This window comes from Anguilla anguilla, chromosome 18 (assembly GCF_013347855.1).
Source record: "Anguilla anguilla isolate fAngAng1 chromosome 18, fAngAng1.pri, whole genome shotgun sequence".
NCBI lineage: Eukaryota > Metazoa > Chordata > Actinopteri > Anguilliformes > Anguillidae > Anguilla > Anguilla anguilla.
The window spans coordinates 16,418,438-16,441,821 of NC_049218.1; the positions used below are offsets into that span (position 1 = coordinate 16,418,438).

At 36.7% G+C, this 23,384-nt stretch overlaps 1 protein-coding gene across 3 annotated transcripts in view; it reads right to left on the bottom strand.

The window, feature by feature from the left end:
* The window catches only part of csmd1a (CUB and Sushi multiple domains 1a), a 500,723-nt gene that overhangs the window by 283,613 nt on the left and 193,726 nt on the right, over positions 1-23,384 (bottom strand). For all 3 annotated transcript variants that reach the window (XM_035400756.1, XM_035400757.1, XM_035400759.1), the window contains exon 3: positions 4,835-4,947. In XM_035400756.1, the coding sequence (XP_035256647.1) occupies positions 4,835-4,947 (113 nt within the window). The remainder of the gene's footprint in view (positions 1-4,834; positions 4,948-23,384) is intronic.

Sequence of the window (23,384 nt, forward strand, 5' to 3'; positions counted from 1 at the left end):
CTTGCACAAGTTCATTAATGATCTGGGAATTCAAAAATTGGACCGCAGTACTAATGATGCTCGCTAGGCCATCTGCTGCAAATGTTGCCGTTTGAGGAGAGAAGCAGGGGGGACATGTTAGAGTGTGAGGAGGTGATCAAACCCCGCTCACTTCAGGGAGTAGCCTTACATGAGAGAGGCAGAGTGAACAACACAGCAGGGTATGAGTAACTCATAAATAAACTCACTTCAGTACAAGCAACACTGGCTTAAGCATTTAGCAATGGACCGGCTCAAATGTAAAGCCTTTATGAAACTGTTGGTCTTTGCAACACACAATTCAGGTGTACGGGGTATTCAGAGATGGAAATTCCTGAAGCTTTTCTCAGCCACACTATAAATACAGCTGATTTCCAGTGGGCCAGAGGATCCAAATGAATTGCATCTACACATCCACAAGAGGAAGTTTAAAAATTGTAACGCTCACCACAAACTATTTTGAAATCTTGTCACCCCTTATTTCCTCATTTAACAGAAACGGAAATGTAGCTGTCATGGGGGCCTGCATGGAAAAGTAGGTCTAACATGGGAGGAGAGTGAGGTCACAATTGACTAAATTGATGTAAATTAAGTTTTGCTAAATTGCTTTCTTTTTAATAAACTAAGTTGCTTCATCAAAGCTTCAACTTCCAATAATAAAATGTAATTAACTGAAAGCAGAAAGACAATGTGTATAAACGTGATGGTGTACAGTAATGAGGTTTTTTGAAATACAGTAGTGCTTGCCCAAAATCCCTATCCATCCAGCCCCACCCCAACTCATATGTGTTTTCACCCTCCATCAAATCTACTCCCACATAGTTGACACATGATATAATAAATGCAAACCTCTCCATTCAATTTGAGAATATAAGGCACAAAGTTATTTGTGTTCACAAAAACAAGAACGGTGCTGATTGAACAAGAGCTGCACATTCAAACGTGTCAAAAGGATTTTGTTTTTCTTAATTAACTACATCGAAATTGATCCAATTAGTGAACATGCTATTTTTGATTCCGGAGAGCTTCTGGGGTAGGAATTTTGCTACTAGGTTACACATTCATCTAACGTACCGCTGTGCACACTGCAGGCAAATAGATTGCAATTAGTCTGATGTAATGGCCCATAAATCAGAATGCAGAGACTGTAGGGAGAACCTGGAGGACTCCAGGTTTGAAGGCACCACACAACAACAGCAAATGCAAGGAGGGGGATGGTTTCCAGCAACACCCATTGATTACAGTAGCAATTATTAGAGAAAATGACATGCATTTTACAAATGAAGCACATTATATTTTGCCAAATGAAAAGGCCCTTCTATAAGCAGGTTAGGGCAAAACAAAAAGAGCCTATATGTAGTATTGCTGAGCCAAGTGCTCTTGCATTTCATTAAATCAAATCAAAATGTGTCATTTGTCCAGTACAATACAAGATGTCAGCAGGCAATGGAATACTTTTAGCATTTAAAATTGATGGATTAGACCTTCTGATGAACGATCAGCTCAGGAAACCCAAAGCAGTCATTTAACTCATTATTTCTTTGACGTAAAGGGAAAGTACAGGTATTGCCAAGGGGTGCACAGCATGGAAATTCTGAGGGCCGATATCAGTTATTGACGTTTGCCAGGTCATATTGGGCGATGGCGCCCTGTTTTAGATCATAGCGCAAATGCAAGCTGTCACAAGGCTCTGCACATTCACATAAGCAAATGAGCACAGACATCAGCCTATGCAGAGTTTATTTTTATCCAAGCAATGTTGAAAATGGTTCAACAAGAATATTTTTGAACGATTAGATATTTTCATTCAGACTTGCGTTGGAGAAAAATGAATTTCTCATTTCTACCTTTATCATCCACACAATTTGTGCAGGATCTGGTACGGTCTTCTGTGACTCTACACCAGTACTGGAGTCCAGTTCACATTTTTCTTGTTTAAAAGATTCATAGAAGATAGATTATTTAACACACTCACACCCAAAGTCTATGGGTTCTATATCTCCTACTATTATAACTTGACTCAATAAGTTACAGCTGCCATTGATGTTCGCCCAGCATAAATGTGCAATTTCCCACCCCGCAAAGTAAAAATAGAACCTCTGCTTTCAAGATTGATTCTATCTAATCTATGGTAGTTCTGAAAAAATACCCCAAATAGCACATTGGTAATGTATTCCTTGCTAGTATACTGCATGTGGTGACTCACTGTTTAATATAGTGAATGGTCATTAAGCTTAAGCCAAAATTCGATTTGGGGGGGGGGGGGGGAAAGAAGAGAATTTCTCTCAAACATTAATGTGATATGAATCAACATGGACAGCATAAAATATATTTTTTGAAAATGCATAAAACACAGCCTTTTAGCAGCACTACCTACATGAAATTAGTCAATTTATAATTCCGATCGAGAGACTCACCCATAAAAGGCTATTACATGTTCCTGGCCGTTAAGTTGCTTTTATGAGGATCATTAATATTTCTGAGCACACCCTTGGTTTTCTCCCTGTGTGCGTGTGCATGCGTGCGTGTATTTATGCGTAATTTCTTTTTTTAACCTCTTTAATAAAATCAATTTTGCATGGGTAAAAAAATACAAAACTGATAAATCAGCACCTATGCACACTATCAAATCAATGAACAGAATTGTGTATAAAAAATCTAAACACATTTTGATCAACTTGAATTGGTACGATTGCCCTGTTCATTCATAAGTTATTTAAAAGGACTCCCTGTTGCTACAGTGGTGACAACTATACCTACTGCTTTATGATAAACTTAAGTTTAACCTTTCACCTCTTTTCCCATTTTTCCCTTATTCCCTTCTCTTGATCCCCAGGGCTGCAATGAATGTTTTTTTTTTTTTTCTCCATTTTGAAAAGATTAGACATGCATATGGAAGGGGACCAATGATTAAAAAGGAAGACATGATGTAAATGAAGATCACTAATCTACGTTTTACACAAAAGATTTAGTTACTGCCCAGCCGACTGCCTGTATCAATGAAATCGCTCACGTAGTTATACAACCTCACTGCCAAACACTCGGATGAACAAAATCAAGAAGAGCTACCCACTCACAAACTGATTCAAAATTAATAAGATGCTTTTGTCCAACCCTTCAATCTTAATTTAAAAACATAAAGCTGGCTAACACAAGAGCCGTCATTTGTGTATGCTGTTGCTCCAGCAGTCTGATTATAATATGTGGCATGATTTTAGGATCCATTACAATGCGCTCCTTCTGTGGTTATAAAACCATCCACCAAAGCATGTTTTCCCCATCCACTCTGCCTGGCTCAGACGGGTTTCCCTGCCCTGATGCCACTCCACAGTGCTTCACAGCTCAATCAAACCTAATTAATTGAGAGCTCAGCTTGAGCGACAGCTTATATGCAGTGCGCTCCCGGGATAACGTTTGGGAAACATTAGCGTATGCAGTGGTACCTCGCTAGCTGCAGGCCCGTTAAACAGGGTTTCTTTTATGGGCTGTACACCCATTGATACCATCAAGTGAGCTTACCCACTTTAAGAGCCCTTGCGATTCGAACGCACAAGAAAATGTTTATTTTTATTCAGATTAATTCAAACCTCCTGCATGCCTCTTCACTATTTTAGAGAAGGCAATTAACTAAGTTCTTTTTCACTTTTGCTTACACTTGGTGTATGTGATATATAGAGTATATTGATATGGAAAACATGGGAGGGCAACATTTCATTTAATTCAAAATGGGACTTTCAGAGTAAAAGCTATTTCAACTGTTAATAATATAGTTTATTAAATGTCATAGGTTACAGAACTTTACACAATTAACTGATTTTAATTTCTGGTATTTGATGGAAATCTATATTGTGATGTCTTAGATTAGCAGATGTGAGAGACGTACTGTAGCTTGGTTGGACGTAGTGCCTGGTTAATGGCATTGCAACACTGGGGGCGGAGCATGAAAAATAAATGCTTCAATGAGAGAACATGCGTCAAAATGAGTGGTACATTGCTACCTAGATTGTAGCAACTGACAGCAGGGTTCATAGCTTTTAAAATGCCTTTCTGTTGACCAAATGTCTGCCAAATGTCTAAATTTCTGATACCAAGTCTAAGTGATAGCTGGTTTTGGGTGTATTTACAAAGTCAACTAAACAGTCTTGTTTGCAATTCTCTTCCTCATGACATCACCTTGCCTGACGGTGGTACTCTCTGAAATAACACTGTCTATAAAACACGATCTTTCAAAGAGACTGTAAAATTAGAAGGACACAGAGCAAGCTACTGCTTTTAAAAATGTTTTTATTTCTAGCAAATTGCTACAGTTTTGCTTGCAAGGGCATTGTACGATGGCTCTGTGTATTACTGCACATTTATACTCCCCACTCACTGAAAAGAGCTTGTATGTATACGAAAAGTGCATTCAATTAAATGGCCTTTTTTCATGCTGCCTGTTTCTGCAAGGTAACAATTCCATAAATACTCACCAATGCCCTTTGCATAACCATGCGAATAGAAAATCATTGGTCAATAAAAATTAAACCAGAGCAACTGATTTTGCATCCTAAAGGGCTAAAGTTTTATACAGCCACACTAGCCACCAACAGTTCATACAGTCCATAGTAAGTGATATCATTAAACCAAATGCAAAGCACATACTATCTATATTCATTTTTAATACTGTAAACTCTTGACATGACAGGTAATCCATTGCAGCTGGTGTATCGGCAATACAAATGGTTATAGCCAAAAAAAGGAAGAAATTGTATTGTCACAGCATAAAGCTATATACTCATTACTAATAGCATGACAAAGAAAAAACCTTTAGTCTTACCTTCGTAGATTGCTTTAAATCCTTGAGCACTCACGGCAAAATCTGTTGTGAACCACAGCGCCAGGATTGAACCTGTGCTCACAATAGGCGACGGCAACATGAAGCCAGATAATCTGAAGAACAAAAAAAGAACAAGACCAGGTCAAATCCTAGTATATGGCTGGACCGGACAACCAATGGTGTAACTTCATCACTCAGTCAGTCACAGACATTCACATTTATAGGGCTGGCCCCCCTGTTGCAGTCCAGCCAAAAAAAAAAAACATTTTTGTGTAAATTTATGATCGCTATGCATGATCTCTGTACACACAAATAAAAAAACTAAGTGACCACAACACTGAACACAAACTGATTCAACAGAAAATTGGGAAGGTTTAAATGTGTTTTGCTTGAAAAAGTAATGAACCAAATGTCCCAGAAATCTCACATTTAAGTATGTTCAGAATGCGGAAGTACAAATGAATACAATACTTTATATTTCTGTAGATGCTCTAATTCAGAGAATGAGAGATGCTGTGATGACATGATGCAGGGATTCGTATCACTAGACAACAAACAGGAAATATCTTTTGTTATTTTATAATGACCGTGACAATGAGCATTGCTTATTTGATGAAAACAAATGGATCAGGCAGTCCCTGACAGTGCTGTTTTGACCATAGCAATGCCCTGCTGGAGCTGTATCTAATTTAACTTGATTGATTGCCTGCTAGCCAGATATTGTGCAATAAGTATCTCCTCTTTTCCTTGTAAATATTTATGCTGAAGAAAAGTAATTAGCTAGCACTAGCTAATTACTTTTCTAAATTGTGTAAATAATTGAACCATAATTGAAATCGCATTTCTTTATAATGACAATGACAAGTATAAATTAGAAAATGCATTGTTGTAGATTGACAGCTGTCTTGCATCTTTTCAACCTAAGCAAGGAATGCTCAGTTTTTAGATTTAGATTTTTTTTTTCTTTACAGGAAAATGACACTGATCGTTTGAATATAGGTTGCCGTGATCAGAATTGGTGGTTCTGCACATTTACACTTGGCTGCACACAGACTGAGTCACAAAATGAACTCATGAGAAGTCAGAAATACTTGCATTTGAGTAAAATGTTCATTGTATCTAGTCTTTTTTTTAAATTATTTTTATTATTCATTACACAATAGAATAATCAGCCTTGAGTTAGAACTAAATGTTATTAACTAATTATTAAATTACATCATAAAGGACCAGCACTTTTCCCATCTGCTTTTTGGAAAACACTTCAGAGCCGTTTCCCATTTATATAGCCTGCAGGTGTCTTAAAATATGTACCTTTCTGGAGATGGAACTTGATTCTTGGGAAAAGAAATACTGGCAGTTAGGTGAAGTCGAAGGCATAGTTACTGCTTCAGAGAAGAAAAAAAAAAAAAAACAGTACCAGACACAAACAATAAGGATGACAGAGTAACAAAAGAGCTAATGTCAGCTGACTTGGGGCTTCAGGTCAGGAGGAGGAGAAGCTCATTTCAACCCGGGTCTCATGCCTTTAAAGGGAACAAACGCAAGCAAGACAGGGTCATCTAAAGATGAAAAGGAACAAATAGGCAGGGCATGCCAGTGAGGTACAGCAATCCAACGGGAACGATGCATCCCCCACCCCCCTGCCCAACTGACATGCACACACACATACTTGCACGTGCACATACAGTGCATACGTGTATGCATGAATGTGTTTTTTCCCGCTTTTTTTTAAACATGCTGCATTTAATCTCCTAAAAATGGATTTAAAAAATGCCAGTGACAAATTACCAATGTCAAACTGTTCCACTGCATTGCTGTACCAATTCAGCTACTCCCTGTTCCTATCCTATGCAGACAATTACACAAGCTGCCTGCAAACCATCCTTCTGTGCATGCTTTTTGCATATATATACTGTTTTTAAAATATCATTATTTTTCATGGCTGAACTGAATGCATTTCTCTGATTATATGGTACAGTATATTTGAAACAACGACTGAGTTATCAACTGTTTATTTAGATTGTATTTGTTTTAATAGACAGTTAAATCGGTAATTTTGAAAATGTTAGACTAAGCTAAAGGTTTTATTTTTTTTTTTGATTTTTTTTTGAATACCTGAATGGATATCCCTCTGCTTTCCCAGCTAACAATTTTAAGTTCCAAGAACGTTCCCCTAACATTCTTATTAGATTATGGGAACATTAGCTTGGAATTCTGGGTTTTTGGGGGTTTTTTTCTTTCTTTCTTTCATTCTTTCTTTTTGGGTTTTTTTTTCAGCAAGTCTTTTTAAAGTTCCCAGAACAAAAAAAATTCTAAGAACATTCTGACACTGCATTCTTAAAAGGTTTATAGTGGCTAATTTAATTTAATTCCTAGGTGTTCTTTTTTTTCTTCTTACCCCCAAAGTTATAATAGTTTTTTACACAACATTAAATATTACAAAACATCCTTAGCCCTTTTCCCAGGGACTATGGCTACACAAAATGCTTTACAATTAAACCCTCTTATTCACCCATTCACTCACACACAGGCATCCAAGGAACCAACTCATCAGGAGCCCACCAGCTCAAGGACACTTAGTCACTGCCCATCTGTCATTCGAGGATACATAACTAGCATACAAGTCTTCTTTTTCTCACCAGACTTTCTTTTTATTTTTAAAAGACAATCATTGCAAAGGGACATAAAATGTCAAAATATATTTTACTCAGAACTGTTTATTCTGTTAAAATGTGTGCAGCCATAATTTGTACTTTATACAAACTAACTATAATTAGGACCCTGACAACCAGGAGAAATGGTGGTGCAACATGGGTTGCTGACAGACAGCTTAGGCTAGATCACGTCAAGTTTCCATATCATCTTCAGTACATAAGGAAACCCCAACCAGTGGCTGTTTTACTCCAAACAGTCCAAGGGCGACACACGCCAAGTCTTCTGTGGAGGATGTACAGTGCATTTATGGATTTATTTATTTTTTATTCTGCAGAGCAGACTCAGTGACCTTAGGCACCAATCTGTGCTATTTTCCCTAATATTTCTATAAAACCGCATAAACCTGGTACGGAATAACATTCCTCTCACTCTTAAATTATTTTTGTGAGCATAAAATGTGCTTTTGGTGGTTTGAAACGGTTGCTTGACTACTTTAATCTTTTCTTCAGCTTGATCATTTTAATAAACATTTGTTTTAAATGAAAATGTATTTTTATATTTTTCGTATCCAGATATGTCATTTTTGAACATATCTGATATCTATAACTGATATTATAAGCGTTGCAGTTAATTCTGACAAATTATAGTAATTGGCTTTTAATGTACAACTCTCAAGTATGGCAACTAATTTTCCCAAATTATTGCTTTGAGATTTCAGTTTTGCATTAGTAGTTTGCCTCCCAACATTTGGATTTTCCAAGCGAATGAGCTTCTGTGTATAAACACATATCCAGCATAAGCTGGATATAGCAACAGATTTTACCAAATGTTTCAAAAACTTTTACTATTCAATGCATGAAACCTCAAATAGATAAAAGTGAAATTACATTGAATATACGTGGGATAAAAAGTTATATTGTGGTTAAATATATTTGTATGTGTGTGTGTTGGGGGTATGGCAAAATATTTACACAAGACCACGGTGGAAATGAGACTTGACTTTATTGTGTTTAAACTTAACTATCTGTTTTGTAAGAATCTTTGCTATGCTTCCTTATTTGTGTGATAAATTAAACAACAAAGGTCAGCAGCTCCCTGTATTGAAAATGTACATGTCCCTTGCATTACCTCAAATGTATTTCAGCCAGCACCATTGTCTGATCAAAGAAAACTTGACTGAACTGGAATCAGAACTAACTGGTAATTAAAAATTAAAAGAACAGAGTCTCCATACTCATAGGATAAGACACAGCACATTAAGCTGCTACTATATAACTCATCTTTTCATTGCAGCCAAAGCTTAATGACTGTAATGTATGGCTCAACTCAGCATGTAATCTGCAAGGAGTATGAAAATGTACTGAAGAGCTTCTAGCTTTTTATCTCAGCTGGATGTCCTATCCATTGGAGCATAGGCTCTTTTACTCGAGTTTCAGATTGGCTTGCTTTGATTTTTGTGGGAAGGTAAAATTAAAATTTGGCTAATTAAAATTTAATAATTTCTAGTAGCCTACCTTTGACAGTAGTGTGTTTTCTGATATGCAGATTTTCCGATATGCAGATTTCTGGGAAATATTCCTGTGTATGTTGTCCAATATCAAGTGTCTATTATGTGATGATGCAATAGTTAGCTAGTGCTGGTGGTGAAATGTCAATGTCAGCTAGCCAGCTAGTGAGGAAGATAGCAAAGGAGACCTACTCTTAGCCAAAATGAAGCCAGAAAATGCCTTATGAACAGCAAAACTCAGGAAAGAAATTAGGAAATGGGCCAACAGAAAAAGGTAGCTAGGTTGCCAAAATTTAATTCTGATTTTAAAAGCAGTCGCCAAAATGTCTGGCTGATCACTACAGCAGGGATATAACGAACCTTCCCTGCTCAACTGCTGTCATTCAAGGCCTGTATAAGAGATGAGATTGCTCAACACACCTCAGTCTCCCAACTTGCAAAAATGCTTACTGCGGAATACCTTTCGATAACTTGTAACGTTACTTTTGGTCAGGTTTGTAACCTCCTGCGTTGCTGTTGTTTCTGCCACTGCATGTCAGTCGCAACAGTGGAGCACTCATTTTCAAAATTAAAATTAATAAAGAACTATGTGAGGAGCAGTACATTATAGGGCAGGAGAGACTGAATGAACTGGCTACACTTTCTATTGTGCGAGTCAGAACCTGAAAGCTGAATATGAAGGAGAATTGTTTACAATTTTGCGCAATGCAAAGCTAGCCAAATGCCCTTCAAATGAATGGGTAGACAAAGTGCTTTTCAAGGGGATTGGTTTTGGATTTCTGAGTGTTGTAGTTTAAGTTATCTGCCATGCATCTCAAATTGTGTTTTTGATTTGTGTGAACAAAGCTGCCATTCTAAATGGTAATGCCTTGGTCATGAAAAAGTGTAATGGTAATCAACATGCACTTCTGTGCATTTTTAAAAGTGAAAGCACTCGTGAACAAAGTTGTAGGCAGGTGGTAGATGAAAATGTTGATAGTCAAGTCTCAAACTGCCATTGTCAAAAAGTCTATTAATAGCTTTTTCACAGTAATGGTATTCAGACTTTTCAGAGGAAATTCAACAACTGAATTACTTATTCGCTTATTTCAAGTAAAATTGTTTCTTGGAGATTTTTCCGCTCCCCATTCTATGCTCCCAGGTGCTAATGTTGTCATTATTTGGCTGGATGGCCAAGTGCTCAGATCCTGTCTAGTCGTGCTATCCGCCATTGTTTGGAATATTGTTCAGCTTGGTGTCTAGACAAATATTCTGTTTCATGCATGCATATTTTTGTTTACTTTATGATCTACTTGGCCATATTGATTTCATATTGCCATACTGCTCACAATTTGTATTACTGTAAATAGGTGTTTTTCTTTTCTTTTTTCTTTTTTTGTTGCTCATGTCAAAATTCCCAGCCCTCAATGTCTCTGTCCTCATCCTCTCGATGGTAAAGCAACATCAGCCAGGAGTTCAATGACTGTATTCCATTTTCAGACAATGTTTCTGTTCAATAAAAAAATGAATGTACCAACCCTTCTGTTTTAGCTTACAGGTCATGAGACATGCATGGTAATTGTGGCACCTATATGGTTGTAAATGTACCTGTGTCTTCCTCTAAATGTTTGTTTCCTTATTTTAATTATTTATTGTCTAACAAAAAAAAAGGTACTGACAGCACCACAATTATGTAAAATGAGACCAGCTTGCAGAACATCCCAAAGGATTTAAAAACAATCTGGATTTCAGTTTGCTATAAACAATCCCTTTAGTTTCTCCCTGTCACCATATATCACCTGACATGATTTTGCTCAGTCATTCAATTGACATGTATTTTCCTTTCAATGATGCTCTTGAAGGCATATAAATTAAATTCCTTATTTTTAATGTATGCTTTATTCTTAATCACTGCCTGTCTCTTATTTATAACCACAGCTCTGCATGACTAGATTTCTATATAACCTAGATTTTGTATCTTCACTGTGCCTGTTTAACACATCTTTTCACCAAGGGCTTATATTTTCCTTAATCCTTTGTCTGTACATTTGTTTTTCATAATCCTTTGTTCCAGCATAAGACCTTTGGAGATGAGTTACAGACACATAGGCCCTTGCTTTCAATAAATCAATCAATCAGTCAGGCTTTATTTATAGAGCACATTTCATACAAACTTGGAACACAATGTGCTGAACACAAAAAATATAAACACACTAAAAGGAGATCTAAAAAACAATGAAAAGAAAAAAGTAAGGAACAAAAATCAGGTGATTAATCAAAGTCAGAAACTTGAACCACGACAAAAAAATTACTTTGAGCTAATCGTCTTTCAGTGTCTGACATTTGTATTTATTGATCATACTATTTACAAAACTGTTGGTAGTATTGCCAGATTCAAACAGAAAGCACTTCATTTGCGTGAAAAGTCTAAAATGAGATGTCACACTTAGGCTAGTTTGCTCAACATGATTAAATTAAAACAAATATTGCTCCTAGGTGTTTTCAAATATTAGCCAGTGGCAAAAAATTGTTTTGTTTAGAACACCAAAACATTTTGTAGATTTCACCCTGTTATTTCATCCCACTTCTGTTACAAGTGGCATAATAAAATTATAACAACATTAATTTATTGTTATTTATGATTTGGCAAGTTATGGATTTTTTAAATTTATTTATCTATTTATATCGGAACGCAATAGTGTAAAAGGCAGATTTAGAAATGTCCTGTGTTCCAAAGACGCAGCATTCCATTCTGGTGACAGTGCGACCACTGCAATGCTTTGGCGTGCCATAACAAGAGTTAGCCTTGTGTTGAGATCTACCCTGCTTACTGTGCAATGTGCACGTGTGTATATGCTACAACAGTTGAGCCTGGTTGTGTGCACATGTGTGGATTGGGGTGGGGGGTTGTTAGCTGTGCGCACATGAATAAAGCTTCACTTGGGTTGGAGGACTTTGCCTCCTGTGTCTTTGTCTGCTGAGCTGATCTCACTCCGTGGAGGTTTTTCCAAGTACAAGCTTCTGCAGGGTGCAGTGAAGGACTCTTACCCTGCTTCGTATATACATCATCCCAGCATTTGGCCGATAAGAGTCCTTCATTGCACTCCAGTGCCTGTCATCTGTTTTGTGCTGCCTTTCTGTTTAAAGTGACCTGCTCTGAAAGACGGAGACATTATTTCTCTCTTAATGTTTAGCAGTAGTGGAGGATTCTCTCACCTTGGGGACAAACTGCATTAGTCTTCAGCTATTAGAAATTGGGTCACTTTGGGTTGGAGAAAATAAAATCTGTGGGTACTCTTCAGCACTTGGGTATTGGATTTGAATACAATGCACAGTACTGTTTCAGAGAGACTTCAGCTTTTAGGGCGAGACTGCTGTACAATTATTACGTGGTTGCTAGCCAAAAGATGCTATTTGTTGATGCTGTTTATGGCAGAACCACTTTTAAACAAGTAAAAATAAAATTGGTGATTTAAAGTCCTGATTTTTAGCCTTTGTTTGGTTCATGTTTGTACAACAAAAGCAGACATGACCATATTTTATTTTCTCACAGTAATCCCAAAGCCTTTAATTTGTTTAAGTGTACAAGGTGAAAAGTTTAAAACTTGTAAAAATTCTCCAGTCACGAGTATGAAACGTTTTATTTAACACGTTACAATTTGTAAAGAAGGAACAGTTTGTAATTTGCTCAAACTGCTTCAGTATTACGAACTGCATTACTAGCTGTACTTCAGCATTGAGATGGAAAAAAAAAAAAAACCATTCAGATTCATACTCTGAATTCAACCTCTGAAATGAATCATCTAGTTAGATTGTACCCCCTGCCACCTGAGCCATGGCCATTCAGTTGCTATAGAACTATAACAATATCAAACTGCTGGATTACTCTTCCAAACTGCTGGATTCCATCCACAACATTTGTTCTGCACTCTTGCGGGTATAGTATAGCTGCAGACTTTAAAAGTTCTAAGTGACTAATACTAGTGAGCTGAACTGTGTCAAAGAAGACACAAGACACCTTGCTACCTGCTGTCACAATCTGGCGAAGTGGACGGTTCTATCACAGTCAGCCAACCAAATTATTCCAGTGTAAATTCATATTAAACAGGAATACTAATAAACTAAAAACTATAGCACTCACAATGCCTTTGCTCTTAGTTTGAGACAACATATCATGCCAAAAACAACAATTAGATACTTTCCTACTTGGCTGTATAGAACAGCACTTGTGGAAGTTAAGGTAATTTTCTGTTTTGAATAATTTACCCTCCAATGTGGAACTGCCAATTGTGTCTCAAAATGGAGACGGAGCCAAATTTGATGTTAACACAAAATGCACCTCCGAACGCCACAACTTATTGTGAAATAGATACGTACTTCATTCAATCACAGGCACCATAACTGAAAGCCAAAACCATCATGAATATAAGCAACTAGGAAGTAAGCATATCCAAAAAAAAAAAAAAAAAAAAAGACAGGCATTAATTAGGGAGCTCATTGTCAATATTATATTTGTTTTTGTAAATCGCTCATGAAAACATTTACAGCTTATAATGCATTAAATATGTAGTTAAACCATAGTCAAAAAACATTCTAGCATGGTACACCCATCAAATGAGCACAAAAGGAACTTCCTGATCAGTGGTTTTACAGATTAGATGACCAAAATCTCACTAGAACTGCCATGACTGTCTTGTAGTTCAAGGATGGAAGACTCTTGATTAGATTGTAAGTGCAGTAATTTGGAAACTCCTTGAATAAACAGCATGGTGGATGCAAAATAGACCTCCAGCTTTGAAGATGCTCTCAATTTAATCAGGTCAAGGGTGTATAATGATAAAATAACCGTCTGTGTTCTGTGTACGAACTTGTCAAATTCTGAGGTTTTGTGAAGCCACGAAAGATGGACAACTGTATGAGAGAGTTTGGCCAATCATAATACATTAATTATAAAATAAAATAAGCAGGTATCTATATAATCAAGAGCACGACAGAGTATTTTAAATAATTGTAAATCTGTGGCTCAGAGCACATGCTTATTTAATTGTTTAACCATTAATACCTTGACAATACATTTCACACATTTTTTTCAAAGTTTTAACATTTTAAATGTGTAAGGCACATACGTTCCTTTTGTACGATTGTTCCTTCATTTTAGGAAGGCCAAACCATTTGGAGCCATCTTCCCTGTTGGAGGGAAATGCAAGGGAAATGGACTGTGAATCTTTTAAGGTAATATTGTCACTTAAACTGCACGTGTCCAGCAATGAGTCCAAGACTTTTATTAAATAAGACAGCTGAGTACCTGAGCAGTTTTGCTACTGATGGGGCTTCCCTTTAATGTGCAATGGCTAGGACTTTGGACATTATTTGGCACCATTTCAAAACTTCCCAAATGCTAAGACTGATGCAGATCCACTGTTGTTCCCATGAAAACTTCTCTCTTTTATTGATGTCTCTCGCTGTTAATTTGGACTCCTTACCAGCTGATCCAGACTAATTCACACATTGAGTCTTATCATTTCTCTGGGGAATAACACAGTGAATGGTGATTTGAAATGACTGGATATGGATAGCAGGTAAAGGTGTCCCTGCCACAAAGTCTCACTCCTTTTGCTCTCTTTTTAATCAACAAACATTTAAAGGTTTGACAATTGACAGATCAATTTTTTGTCCTAAAATGGTTTCTATGCTCTTGAGAGTTATGTAGTAATACTGTTTGCAACCTAATGGTCGGTAGGAACAGTCATAGGCCTTAGTTCTAAATGAGTTATATCCAATATCATTAGGGGGCCAGCAAGCCATCTAAAATGGAATGAATGTGATTATTTAGTCATCTGGCCACAAAGCAAATGCATGAGCGGTTGAATCCCTGTTTATGTCTCAGTAAAACCTGTGGAAATCAATCCGTATCGCAGCTCAGACTTGGGAGTAGGAGTAAACGGGGAACGGGAGTCTAATCCAATGTATGACATCGATTAACTAAGGGGAAATCCCATATGTTGGATCGCTATTATATAGTGAGTATTAAATTTATGATATGCTCTTTTAAAGCATGTAATTCACTCAAATAATTTAGATATTATACAATTTCTCCTAGCCAGCCCTTTGGTTTAACTGGAAAACTGTCAATTGTCCTGGCAGTAAAAATGAGGGCATCAGCTGAACACAGCTAATTGTGATTCACCTACGCATCTGAAACTGCATGGCAGGACCTGATTCAAGCTCAGTTTCTCTTGAATCTTGTGCTTCATAAGAGAACACATGCTTGTCTGCGCTCTTCCAATTAGCAAAGGTTTGAGCGTTGGTATATACGTAGGATTGGGAATTCCAAACGGGAGAAGAGGGGAAAGAATAAATGCAACATTAATTAAAATGCATATAATATTTTTGGTTTCCTTCTTATCATGCTTAAACCGTTACAAATTTCAGTTGGAAATGAAATAACCTTAGGAGTTGACATGTTAATTACTGAGATGTTTCAGTAGAGGTCTGTAGAGATTTCTTCCTTAATTATCAGAAGTTCATTCTTAATTATTTGAAGTAACATGGGACATAGAATATGTGCCACAGCGTGTCGAGGGGCTTTCCACATAGTGTGAATTACAGTATTCTCCTTTAGGTTTGCTCCCCACAGCCCTCTGTTAAGTCAGAGATGCCAGGAGAAAACACATAAGAGACCCAGCACACTGTCAAGCCACTGTCTGTGCTGTCGGGACACAAAACTGTGTGAAACAAGTGTTGAATGATAAAATGATATTCTTTCAAATCCATAGACAAATATAAAATGTTTTGAAAATGCATAAAATGGGTGTACATGATCCAATCATTTCCTGAGGCTCATGATACAGATGTAGTCCTCCAGAATTTCACGACCAAAAATCTAAGGTAATCAGCCAGTTCAACATTAATAACGGTTTACACATGTATACATTGGGTATATGTATATACATACATTTTTTTTTAATTACAATTATAAAAATACATTTTTTAAATACACTTAAACCCCCATATTACAAGTTTCAAAATTAGATTTTTGTGCAAGTCTTTTTAGAGCAGCTATGTGTGCTACATACCTGCTTGCCTATTAATTTTCTAATGCTAAAGACAAAAATCAGAAACTCCACTGAGTTGCCTATCAAGAGCTTTCAATTTCCATTGGTGCTACCATAACAAATATTTGCTTTCATTATACTCTGTTCATTAATATTTCTAACATTAAAACAATAAAATGTCAGCGATACAACCCTCAGAGTTATGGACTGACCTGCCACCTGAGCATGGAATTAAACCAAGAACAGCATAAGCCTTATTAAAACTGTAGTCTGTATTATCACTGTTGCCAAAAAGTAATTTAAACGAGAGTGAGTTAATATTATAGTGGGGAAATTTACTATGGATGATATAAACAAGGAGGGGGGGATGTCCTAATGAGATCTGGAATACCACTAGTTTGATTCACTTTTTTTCCGATTTAAACTAAGGCCTGGATTAACATTCAGAATTCAGTGATCACTAAAACATGCCAAACTGAGATTGTCAAACAAGTGCAATGTTTGCATTTACATGTAGGTCAAAGTTAAAGATATATTTTCACTGAATACAGGTCTAAGATTGATCCCAAGAAAATAAGAGCACCAGCCTGTTTTTTAAAAAAAATCAGGCAAACAAATGAGCCTGAATTGAAATCGGTGTATTGTGACAACACGTTCAAAGTAACAGGCATTTCAGAGCCCTGGATGCCATTCCCAACTCATTCATATCTCTGCATTTATTTCTCATTCCAAATGCATTTTTATGCAGAACAGTTTGAAGCCATAATAATATTCTATCAAAAACCATTTTCTCTGGCCGCAGTCAAACACATCCAGTGCAATAATGTTGCAATGCCGTCACTTTCCACCGTTATTCTTTTCATTGGGTTGAGTGTAGGCGACAACTGGTTCTGAAATTGCCACTTTAAAGATGTTCTTTGATTGTTGTACTGAATTCCTAGGCTTAAGTCATAGCTACGCTGTAAGATAGGTTTATTCATAATTTTAGAGGAAACATTCAACTATTTTGGTAGGGTAACATCATGGTATGCGCATAACGGCCTTTAAGTTAAACTTACAGCTTTTTTTTTTTTAGTTGAGACCACTCAATTCCTTCAGTAAAATATAATTTGTCTATTAGTTTATACATAAAAGATAGTGGTTTTTATTTTTTCATTCCAATTTGTTATTAATTTATTTTGAAGACAAGAATTATGCAAATGATCACTGTTACAGAAGTAGGTGCAAAGGTATATATGGTACACATAATGTGATATATCAGAAATGCATACACCACCTGTCAAAAATCAAACATTGACCGAATTACTACTGCTTGTAATTCTAACCTCCAAAATTGAAAACAGTATATCAAAATCATTGTTGATATAATTTGACATTTAGTGTCTTCCCTTCCCCAATTGTGACAATTTCCAGGCGCGCACATTTCTTTTTTTACCCTTTTAAAAATATTTGTTGGCAGAAGGTGCAGTACAAAAGGCTAAAAAGGTCAAACAAGTCCCAGCTAGAAAGAATGAATAATGAGAGAATCTGGGTATGAGCACCTCAGGATCTTCACAGGGTTGTGATCCAGAGAGTCAGCAAAGACTTAATGCCTGTCTGCAAAAAGCAAATCACTTTTAAACAGAGAATACTTTAGTTTTCTGCTGCCAAATCTCACATGGCTATAATGTGAAAGAAAAACCATTTACGTCACTTACACACACATTTTAACAGCCATAAATTACGACCATAATTTGCGGTCGCATCATGTTGAAAGCAACTCAGAATTCAGCATGGTCATGTATGGCTATGGAGAAATGCTGTGAATCAATCTTATCCAATAGGCCTCACTTTGTTAAAAAAAATAAATAAATAAATAATGTTCTTATTTTGTGACGAACAATTTTAAGAGACACTCCCATACACTAATTAGTTTTAAACGACACTTAAGCATTCAACTCATTTCATCTGACTACCTTCATTGTAGTGTGCCAAAAAGAGCCTAATCCAAAGAACAATAGTTCATGCAGAATAAAGGCAAGCAGCTTTGAAATTGCCTTTTTATTCAATCATAGGCGTTTGGTGCTATGAGTTTTATGCATAATTGCACTGGTGAACACGAGTCATCACATTACAATAGCTGACCTCTAAGCGTCTCCTTTTTGTGTGTGGAGAAGATTTTAGGCCTACATGCTATTGGCTTACTGTCAGGTGATCTGCGCTCTACACCCTGGTAGATGTGTGTGGAAAGGCAGCAGGACATTCAAAAACAGTCTCAACTCAACACATTTGATGGAAAGAGGTGCCCATTGTTAAATACAGTTCTTTGTCAATTATTTGGAGCAAAATGAGGAATAGCCCCTTAATATTTTAAGGATAGTTTCACTCCACTGTACTGCCAAACATACAATGTCTGCCATGTATTGCCAATAACTAATGAGGCTTTAGAATGTGTGCTTGAATTGTGATTTTTTTTTTTAACCATGGAAACAATACAACAAACATGTATTCATCTTAGGTTCATTATTCTTAGAAATGTATGTTCACTAAGTTTATGATGTAGCTTAAAATATGATGTCCACCTGCTATTAAAATCATTGGGCAAATTGAGGTTATGCACTTTTTAAGCTATTGTTACAAAGCTATAGGTATAGCAGTATGAACATTATATAGCACAGCTCATGTGGTACGTAAAAAAATTCAGTAAAAACAAACACATTTTCTGAACCCATAAAACAAACTTGTCATTAAATACAGCTGGTAATGAACAGTTACCCCCCCCCCCCCAGCAATTGAGTTCAATTCTATTTATAAATTGCAAATGGGCAAATGTTCATCTGTCCATAAATGCAAAACTATTCAATGCTTGCTTTACTAAGAGCTGCGTACACAGATAGGACCAGTACACTGTGGTTTGCAATAGCATTTTAAATCTACTGTATATCTTAATCTGCTGCCATGAATATCCTGAGGCGTATAACATCATATCCCTGTCAGCTGGATTATTGTATATGGAGACTTGGAGACTTTCAATACTAAGCACAGCATTAAATGTAATAGAGGGTTTGAGATTAATACATTTTTATGCTGATTAACTCTACATATAACATGTCATCAAAGTTAATTCAATCTTTATCAACACTTTTTAAAGGAAGATTAGGTCAGTGGAATAAACAAGGACACATCCAAGTTTACTTTTCCATAAGCAAATTAGCATACCAAAATTGGAAAGCTTTTTTTTTTTTCCTTGCACCTGTAAAAACCCCAACATAAATGTGAAAGTTTGTCTCCAGCAGAATAGAATTGTGGAGGTATAGTTTCACACTTGAAGTGTCAAAAAAGAATCAAATTATTTTATCACTTGCTGGCTTGACAGGCCAAAAAAAATAAAAAATCAGTAGACAGTTGTCTCTGGCCAAGAAAGACCAAGAAGCACTGTGAAGCGTCTGGGCCAAGGCCAGTGTTAAGCTCTGCTAAAGGGCAAGATGCGCTTTGAAAGCCTCCAGAAAAACTTGAAAGATCATAAAAGTGACCGTCCAGGCCCTCCAGGCAACAATATGGCAACAGTAAAACAAATAAAAACCGTCTCTGTTCAGGCGATGCGCCACTCAAACTAATCTCTCTCTCTCTCTCTCTACTGCTGCTGTTTTTTTGTTTTTTTTTTTTGTTTTTTTTTTTCTTCTTTAAAAAATGTAAACTTGGTTAGCTTGAGAACCAAATATGAGATCATCTTTCTTATATATTCCAGCTTGAATGACCTATTGTGTACTTGTAACTTCTGTGTCTCCAAGATAAATGCATTAAAATACCTTTTCATTTTCATAATTTGGTATTTCCCCAAGGACTGTTAAAGAGGAATGTGGTGTTAGGGACATAGCATATATTCCATTTATGCTGAGCCTGTATCGGGTCATACAAGTTAATGCAAAGTTTCACTGCCTCCACTGAACCTGCATATTATTCCAAAATTAACCTGCACTCTTGTGCATCTGATTAAGGAATCTGTTCTGCTCACCTTTTCCATTGCTGCTTTAAATGAAAATGAAATGTAACGTATAAGATTCCATGATAAAACAATGATTCTGAGGGAGGGGAACCCTTCAGGTCTGTTATTAGTATTCATCCTTGGGATATGCAGAAAGATCTGAATGTATTAAAACTAATGCAAATGACCATACTGCATTTTGGAATAAAAGTTTGAAATATTAATTTTTTTATTTAGATCCAACAAAAATGAGTGCTTTTCAGATCAGTGGGTCTGATAAATGCCTGAGTCTATCATATCAGTATAATGAGTTTGAATCACAATTTCCTTCTGCTCACCTGCAACCAATGAATATATTTAGAATAAATCTCAATAAAAGCAGCATATAGACAGATCATGAAATGGAAGGCAAAGAAAATCTTGTACATATTTCTTCTAGTGCATTGTAGTTTTTCATATAAATACTGAAATTCTCCATATTTAAAGAGACAGTCCTATAGTGATGCAGTTACAAACAGCTGTAACTGCTCTTTATGTTTAAACATAAGGACTGGTTTACTAAACATGTGAATTATTAGTATCCATCTCACAGAATGAGCAAGTTAAACTGGGAAATGAGTGTTTGCATTCATATTATCCATGTCCTTCTGGTATAGTTAGGATACTCAGAACCACAAAGGCAGTTGGCAAATGCATTTTAACAGTGCTAATGCTACTTGTGCGAGGTACAGGTGGATGGGTAATGAGCTGAAGGTTTGATTCTGGACTGGCTAATTGGGATGTTATCCACATTCCCATTTCATCCTTATTTACTGTGTTTGTAATACCTGCCTTCTGCCGCTCTCTCTTGAATGTCCACTATGCCCTTACAGTAATAAATGACCTTTGAAGTCTTATCTATGAATATTCATAATTATAGACAAAGGTTGGTCATTGATGTTTTGTGGTAAAATTATGCTTAAACTAACTGATGCTGTTACACTGGGACACGTCTACTAATTTATGAACAAAAATTGCATCAATAATAAAAGCTCTCAATCTCTTGGGTTTTCTTAAAATATAATTTCTCTTGACAGCCACATGTGGTTATTCTCTAAGAGAACTGTATTTTAGAATATCATTAGACCTGTCAGAAATAAGCTCAGCCACGTATCACTCAAAGCTGATGATTAAAAATGTATGTCTTGAAGTGGTGGGTGGAAGTTCCCATGTATTTAATTGGTCAGCACTGTACACTTGAAGTCACACTTTCAGATGGTCCTGCCAATGAAATTCTTTAGAGGCCAAGAAGGTGGTTAGGATCAATGTGTTATGAGGAGATCTGGCACGACTGGCCAACATTAAGTAAAGTAGCATTCTGAATCACATTCCAGCTGAAAAATAATAGGCTTATGTGACCTTACGGTTCACATAAATGTCACTATTGGGTGATGCTATGCCTGCCATCCTTTTTAACTGACAGTTTAAAGGGATGGTTTGCATTTTTTAGACATGTGTCCATTGAGTTTCTCTCTGAGTTATGTAATAAATTGGGGTACATGTCAGGCTCAAGCCCTCCTAATTTGAGTATGCAATGCTCATTCTCTGTTAGCCATTAGCTTTGTTAGCAAAATGGCTTTTATGGGAGCTCAGAATCATCACCTGACAGCTATTTAGCAAAGACACTTAATAAAGCAACCTTAAATAAACACTTTGTCATATGCATTTATGCAAGCAAATAAACATATCAAAATGTAATCAACATTGCAAAAACAAATAAACAAACAAACAAAAAACAAGTTTTTTTTAGTTCATTTTGGGACTACTTGCCTTATCAATGGAAAAGGTACGTTGTATAGCTACTCTTGCTAAATGCACTTACGGCATTGCCACTTCTCAGGGTTGCCTGATGACAGGTGCACCACAACTTTTCGTTCACTGTTTCCCCCGTCTCAATGGCTGATATAGAATCAGTAAGTTATGTGCACTCTCCTTTTGCTCTTGTCCTCTCAATCTCTATAAGCTCCTCATCTGCATATTCGGTTTCAAACTTGTAAAGCTCAGCATCAATTGAAATGAAAGCCATAGCAATCATTGCTACTAGAAATATTCAAACGCCCCTCCCAAAATTTTGGATCACTAGCTAGCTGGTCTGTGTAAAATGTCAACTTTGTTTACAAAAATGACGTTATGGGCCATTGCCAAGCAACTGATAGCATGATCAGCAGTCATGCAACCAGGAGCAGAAATTTATAGCATAACTCATGATGAGAAACTCGGCGGACCGGAGTCTAAAAAATGCAATCAATCCCTTTTAAAACTGACAAGGTGTATTTCTTGCACTGGTACAACCATCGGGAAACTGTTCAACAGAGGGGGAATTCATTACTGTACAGAGTCTTTTTGAAGTATGATACTAGAATATTCATTTTTACAGACCTCTTCACCCTTGGATATCTTTTGTGAATCCTTGCTTAATTTACAGTCAGTACATATCCCAGAGACCTATTAAGAATCAAGAGCGTGTCAAGAGAAGATAATTGTTTACTCTTGAGTAATGTGAAACCATCTCAGACACTGACTTGAACCAGATGACCCTCTCTGAAAGTTTATTATACTGATGGTCTTTTGTTCACCCTACCCTTTTTACACAGTTCTTTGTTTCATCAGTAGTACTTTGATTGTACTGAAAGTATAATTTCAGAAGTATGATAAATGTATTTGTACCCAGTTATAAAATAGGTATATTGTGGCTAGTATGTCAGATTCACCTTTTCAATAAGAGTACTTTATTCACATATTTTGTTTCTAAATAAGTCTAAAGTTTCTAAAATAGCATTTGTGTGTGGAGACCAACTCGGCATATTCTGTCCCCCGCCCCCCCCTATAATCACCCACAAATTAAAAGGTCTGCTTTTACCAGAACACCTTTGTGTTCCTGCAAAGATCAGCTTTTTCACTGTGCATTGACCAGATCATTAAAGCACTACTGTGCCCTTTATTTGGGCTCAACCTTATCCCAAAGACTGATCGAGTCCTTATTCCACCCACTCTGTGCAAACACGAAATGTCAGACCTAATCCTCAAGCCATCAGTGCAGGCCCTCTAACTGCAGTAATTAGTGGTAAGCAGTTAAAGGAAGTATACAATTAAGGACCAGCTGAAAAGCTTGTTGGCACAATGGTTTAAGTCTCTAAACAGGAGGTTTATAATCTTGTGCAAAGTGAATATGTAGATCCAGGTTTTTGTTTGTGGCCAGCACTGAAACACCTGGGGCTTAATCAATTGGCAGAACGCTCTGCAATGTTAGTCAATCTGAGGAGGATGATCACTCAGAAGGGATTTCTGCATTTGGAACACACTTCGGGGGATGTCTCATGGTCATGTGATGGGGTGGTAAAGTTGGTTCTG